Source organism: Benincasa hispida, chromosome 5 (assembly GCF_009727055.1).
Source record: "Benincasa hispida cultivar B227 chromosome 5, ASM972705v1, whole genome shotgun sequence".
In the NCBI taxonomy this organism is placed as follows: domain Eukaryota; kingdom Viridiplantae; phylum Streptophyta; class Magnoliopsida; order Cucurbitales; family Cucurbitaceae; genus Benincasa; species Benincasa hispida.
The window spans coordinates 62,315,468-62,321,915 of NC_052353.1; the positions used below are offsets into that span (position 1 = coordinate 62,315,468).

General features: G+C 32.6%; 1 protein-coding gene across 1 annotated transcript; it reads right to left on the minus strand.

Moving 5' to 3' along the window:
• Positions 1–4,471: 4,471 nt before the first annotated feature.
• Positions 4,472–6,071, minus strand: LOC120078638 (probable BOI-related E3 ubiquitin-protein ligase 3). The gene is made up of 3 exons (XM_039032925.1): positions 5,830–6,071; positions 5,348–5,732; positions 4,472–5,216 (listed from the first exon to the last, which is right to left on the minus strand). Exons 1-3 carry the CDS (start codon positions 5,886–5,888, stop codon positions 4,605–4,607), a joined length of 1,056 nt encoding a protein of 351 aa, XP_038888853.1. The 5' UTR covers positions 5,889–6,071; the 3' UTR covers positions 4,472–4,604.
• Positions 6,072–6,448: the final 377 nt, after the last annotated feature.

Genomic DNA, 6,448 nt, shown 5'->3' on the forward strand with positions numbered 1-6,448 from the left:
CAAAGTAATAATTATGGTGTTGTTCTAATAATAATCATAGTTCTCATAAATAGATATAGACAAAATCCAAACAAATTCTGACACATTTTATTTGAAATTAGTTTTAAACAAAGAAAGAGAGAGAGAGGGGAAAAAAAAAGGGATTTCAATGCCAGATGGCAAATGCACCACGCACATGACATTGGCCATCAACAAAAACACAGAATAAATGAATAAAAATAAATAAATAAATAAATAAATAAGATGCTTTCCTTATTAAGAACCAAATCATGTTAATTTTTTTTAGAGGAAAAAAATCCCAACATGTTAGATAGTCTCAATCGCATAAGTTTGATTTATAAGGTCAGATTTGACCCCACCATCAATGATGCTCCATTACCTTTAATTCAATTAATTACTCTCTAAATTATAATCCCCTAACTTTCTCTTTTTTCATTTAATTAATCCTCTCTCTCTCTCTCTCTCTCTCTCTCTCTTTTTAATCAACGTCGTGTTAGGTTATGTTTCCGATTGCGACAGATTTTGTCATTATTGTTTAAAAGGAAAAAAAAAAAAAATCAATTAACCAAAGATTTGGAGCACGACCATTTTTAAAAAAAATAATGTTAATTAAATCAACCCATGCTTAGCTTAGCAGAAATCCCAAATCCCCCCTATTACAAATATAAATAAAGCATTAATTAATCTCTTACATAGTGGGATATTGACATTTTATGTGTGTGTGTTTATTATTACTTTAAATACATGTATTTATTTATTAATTCGATGCATTCAATCGTCCAACTGACTTTGCCGCAATTGATACCTCACCTAATTAGACTTTTATGGATTGGACTTTGATGCATTTAGATAAATATATAGATGCTGTTTGGACTCACGCAAAAGGATTGTATTCTTCTGTATTCTATTCAATACTAATATTTTATAATAAAGTCGTATTGAATAGTTGGTCAATTTCTCTGTTTCCCAAACCAAGAAAAGTACATGATACCGACCTTTTACAAACCCAAATTCTTCAATTCTCATTTTAATTTTCTAGTTAGGTATTAGGAATGATCAAATGACGATAATATATTTTTAATACAACAAATATTTTTAAAATAATTCCAATTCATAAATACTTAATTTAAATCAAAGGTTGTTATTTAAAGCATACCCATATATATATACTCCACATCAACAAAAACAAGCATTACTTGATAGTAACGTCCAAACTAAAAACTATTTGTCCATATTTAAAAAAAAAAACTTATTTAAGAATATTGGAACAATGTAGTTGACAACCATTATTTAGATGATAGTCAGTAGATTTGAACAATAAGTTTTTCAAATTTGTTGAAAGAGTTTTATTGACATATTTAATCAAGTAGGTAATATTTGTAGGTTTGGCATTACAAATATAGTCGGAATGAAAAATAAAAATATGAAGGATGGTGTCAAGTAGGAAAGAAGACGACAATGTTTTATAGCGTTGAAAAGAAAAAAGAAGAATGGGAATAGAGATGAGTTTGACAACTCACTCATCCAAAAGGGATAAGTTTGGTTTTTAATATTAAATTAAAGAATGAGTAAAATGTTGGGTTACTTTAGGGTTAGATTCCTAGGCATAGAACAATAACCCTTTTTTTCCTCTTATATTTAATAACAATAATGTAATAGGGAAGGGGGGGGAAAGGTACATAGTTTAGCAAAAGAATAAAGGGATATAAAGAAAGAAAATGGGCAGCAATAACTACGACAAGTGATGCTTTTTTTTTTTCTATATAGTTGAAGGAATAAATAAATAATAATAAGAAAGAAAGTATAAAGAAAAGGGGTGGAGGAATGAGATTCACGGGCAATGGAGGGGCATGCCGGTCATAAAGGGACAGATGGTGAGGGCTCACAAGGTAATGAAATAATTTAGTTTAAAAAGAAAAGAAAGAAAAGGGAAGGGGGAGGGGCTCCATTTGGTGGATTGAAATGTACAAAAATGTTATTAATGGGAAACGGGGGATGAGATTCCTGTTTTGCCCTGCTTCGATTGGGATGGCTTTTGGTTTTGGCTCCTTCAATATTGAATGCTTTGTCCCCACGGTGTCGTTTTGGAATGCAAAATGGAATGGTCCAATTTTATTTATTTTTCATTTGCTTTGCGTGAATATGACCGCTCAACAATTTCATTTTTCGGCAACCTTATTATTAATTATCCTTTTAATTACAATATAGGCGGTAGGGTTTCCTTTCCTATGATCATTATTTATTGCCGCTGCCGCTGCCTTCCTTCCCGCTTATTCCCATCTTATCATCTCCCTATCTAAATCACCATCAAATCTTCTTAATCATCATTATTTTAACTTCTTCTATTTTCTCTCTCTCTTTTTTTTTTTTTAAAAAAAATTATACATATATACATATTACAAGTCATATCATTTAAATACTATATTAATAATTATAAATATATCATTTTATTTCTTCAACTTTATAAACTAAACAATTTTAGTACAATATAAATGAAATCGAGATCGAGTGGAAGATATTTATTATATATTTATGAAAATTTAGAAATGATTAATCAAATCAAAGTTCATGAACTTAAATTTCATTTCACTTTTCATTTTTCATTACTTTTTATTGTTCTTTAGAATTTATAAAATTTCTATATCTTTAAATTTTCTTTAATAAAATTCATAAACTTTTAAGACAGAAGCCTTCTTATAATCATTTGTTTTTGTTTTCTTTTCTTTTTCTCTCTAAAATCGAGCTTATAAATATTGCTATTTTTTTTTCTTTTACATATGTTTCGAAATCTAAGTAAATATTTAAACATGTTTTTATTACTTAAAATAAACTAATAATCATATTATGTATCTAAAAAGAATTATGAGGAAACAAGTACACTTTTTTAAAATTTATCGTCTCTAATTATTTGTTAAGTTCACAACTTCAAACATTGACGTCATTAAATTAGCCTATCACATAATACTTGAATAATATTTTTTTTTCTTTTTTCTTTTTTCTTTTTTTTTTTAAAAAAAAGAGTACAAGTAGCATGCACGCAACTGTAAACTAATAAATTGATGACAATGACTTATTAAACCTAAAATTTATGAATTTTATTAGAAATCTATTACAAGTATAGATACATATTTAATACAAACTTAAAAATTTTAGAAGACTAAATGAAGTGAAAAGGTTGAAGAAAATGGAAGCACTAATGTTGAAAGTTAAAACCTAAAAACAAATATCCACGAGCGATAATTAAATTAAACCAAAGTTGTACAATTATACCCAAATAAAAAAAAAATGTACACAATAATTTTTGTAAGAGAACGGAATCCATTGAATGCTTTGTTGCGTTAATCATATCATAAAATAAGGTAATCGTAAAAAGATACACACTTTGCTGAAACGGCAATAATTAATTAAGAAAGCAAGGTAGCAATAACAATAGCAATAATTATTTAAGTTTTAAATATAAAATTAGTTCGGCAATAATTTATCCCCTTTTGACTGAATATAATGTTGTTCGTGGAAGTAACGTAAAGCTTTGATAATTTGTCCGTTGGGACCAATTCCTAGAAAACTCCATTGGCATCAACAATTTAGCAGCCACCCAATAAATAATTCAAACATTTCATCTTTCCCTTGAAGGCAAAAGATTCAAGTCTCAGTTTCATTTGTGAAGGAATCACGTGAGTTTCACGTGCACGTAACTGCATTCGTAAGTTCCTCGAACCTAGGCTGGACTATACCCCGTTTTCGCTTTTGTTTTTATATTAAAAAAATATATACAATTGATAATATTTGATAAAGATAAAACAATAATGGGTGGCATACATAAAAAAGTAAAAGACAGAAATAATTGAGTTTCGAGTACAGAGGACTCCTCTGTGCATGTAGGGCTAAGCTAATAAACCCGTAAACGCTAAAACACAAAAAAAAGGCAACAACAAACCAAGAAAATAAAAACAATAAAAATAGAGGTCGTATGGATTACGCAACAGTTCACATCATAAAAAGATGGGGTTGGTTTGAAAATAAAAACAAAGAAAATGGGCGGGAGTATCGAAAAAGAAAAACCACGAATTGGCATGTCTTTAAATTGTATCCATCTCTATTTGGCATTTTTATAGCAACACGCAGAGACACACACCATAAAAGAAAAAAAAGGAAGACAGCTATAATAATAATAATAATAATAAATAAGGGGGAAAATTTTGGAAAAGCCGTGGGAGGAGAGTGCAATTGGAAAGCGAAATGGCCTCCTCATTACACTTGTCTCCTAACAGCGACATTTGCGAGAGTTTCACGTGTCAGCTTTTTCCTCACACCTGTCCCTTTCTAATCCCATCCCCCACCCATTCTTATTTCAAATATTATTTATATATATATCTGCTCACTCGACCCCACATAATCCCCCCTGAAACCTGGACCCACCAACCCTTTTTTTTAAAAAAAAAAAAAAACAATAATAATAACTGAAAATTAATTTTAGGAAGAAGGAAGTTGAACAATTTGTATTTTTTTTTCCTTGATGTGTTGAATGAATATTTGATATGAAAAAAAAAAAGGTCTAGTTAGTAACTTGCTTGGTTGTGTTTTTTTGTAGCAGAGACTTAGGCTTAGGACATGTTTACATGTACACTAGCGTTTTTGGTTGATTTACAAATGGGGCATGTGTGGACTGATGACCCACAAACAGTACACAGACACAGATGCCTGCAAGGCAATAGCAACACACTCGATTCCTCTTTCCCACAGTTTCTGCACATTCTGCTCTTCCTGCTCCCCGTACCTTCACCACCGCCATTCTTCCTTTTCACTGTTTTTTCTTTAACCACGCGCCACCCTTCTTCTTCTTCTTTTTCCTCTTCCTTCTCGTTGCTCCCGCAGCTTGACTGCGCGTCGTCCACCAATGCCGCCGTCGCTTGATCCTCGATTCCACCACCAACCACGTGGGTTCGATCTTCGTTCACTTGACACAACACTTGTTCCAGATTGTTTCTTAATGCATTCACTGCGGCTTCATTCGTTTGTGCCATATCACGCCATAGCTGATTCTCTATACATAAAGACTTCACTCTTTCCTCTAATGCCCAATTCAATTTCCCCATCTTTTCGATCTCTTCCTCTTTTAATTTCAGTCTCTTCATTACACTCACTTCAATCGCTTCGATTATCCTCCTCGCTTGCCTTTTTCGCCTCTCTTCAACTTCCGATCTCACCTTCTCCAACTGAAAAATAAAGTCCAGAAATATATTATATATATCAATCCCCAAATTCAAATTCACTATTTAAAAATAGAAAAGGAAAAAAAAAAAAAAAAACAGAGAGATGGGATTAATTATGATTTTTAGAGGCTTACGTGTTGAGAAATCAAACGGTCGATGTCGAGTTGCTGTTGGTGGATCTGGAGGGAGATGTCCTCTCCAAGAAAGGAGAAAGATCCGCAAGATTTGGAAACAGGGGCAGAGGGATAGGAAGCGAATGGGTTCATATTCATGCATTCTCTAGCGCGCTTTCTTGGGAGAGGGAGGGTGTAGTTATAGGTTAAACCGCTATCGGATTTCATTGCCGCAGAGACTGCAGCAGTTTTAGGAGGAGAAACAGAGGAATCCACGATCACGGAGTTGTAAGCCGGAAGAAGAGTTTCTGCGGTGGTTGTTCCTGATACTAACGGAACTCCTCCATATCCCATTCCAGTACTATTGTACATATTCGTATCTCCTTCAATGAGATTCACCAATTCTCTGTAAAAATCCACAATAATCCTGATGATTAGAATCAAAACCAAACCCAAGAATGAGAACAACTCAAACAAAAAACTTGCATATAAAATATACAAACCTGTTTCCTCCTATTAGTTGAGGATGGAAGAGATTGAGATGGCGAGCTTCAACAGCCATGAGATTATTGAGAGAGAGTAAAGATTTTTAAAGAGAAGTAAGAAGGGATGTTGTGGTGTTGGAAAAGAGAGAAGGGGAAATCCTGGATTCTTATCCTATCGCAAAATGTTGGTGGGAGTTATAGAGAGAGAGAGAGAGGAAAATGAAGGAGGGAGGGGACATGCAAATGCAATCAAGGAAGCAAGGCGCATGGTGGGGTTTATTTAGGGGTTGCCTTGTTTAGAAAAAGGTGATTGAATAAAATAAAATAAAATAAAATAAATAGACAGCGAGATATATATATATATGTATATAAAAAATATTTATTGTAAATATTAATTTGGTTTGGAGTTGTCTATTTTTGGATTCGGTTAGGAGAACGTGAACGAGGTTGGGTTGCGTTTTGACTCATCTACCTGCTGAATATTTAATAAAGCAAGGAGGGGAGAGAAAAAAGAGAGTGAAATAATGAGGGGTATTTCCGTGATTTGGGCATGTGGTTATCTTAATCCTGGTTCGTAGGTTAAGTGAGAGAGAGGGATAAGTGGCGGGGGGGAGGTTGTTTCTTTGTTTCTTTTCCA

Bases quoted from the DNA above. Each gene is read 5' to 3' on its own strand.
- LOC120078638 (XM_039032925.1), bottom strand. From the start codon at position 5,888: ATGGCTGTTGAAGCTCGCCATCTCAATCTCTTCCATCCTCAACTAATA. The intron at 5,733-5,829 runs GTTTGTATATTT...GGATTTTTACAG, and splicing joins CAACTAATAGGAGGAAACAG to AGAATTGGTGAATCTCATTG. The intron at 5,217-5,347 runs GTAAGCCTCTAA...TTTATTTTTCAG, and splicing joins ACCGTTTGATTTCTCAACAC to TTGGAGAAGGTGAGATCGGA.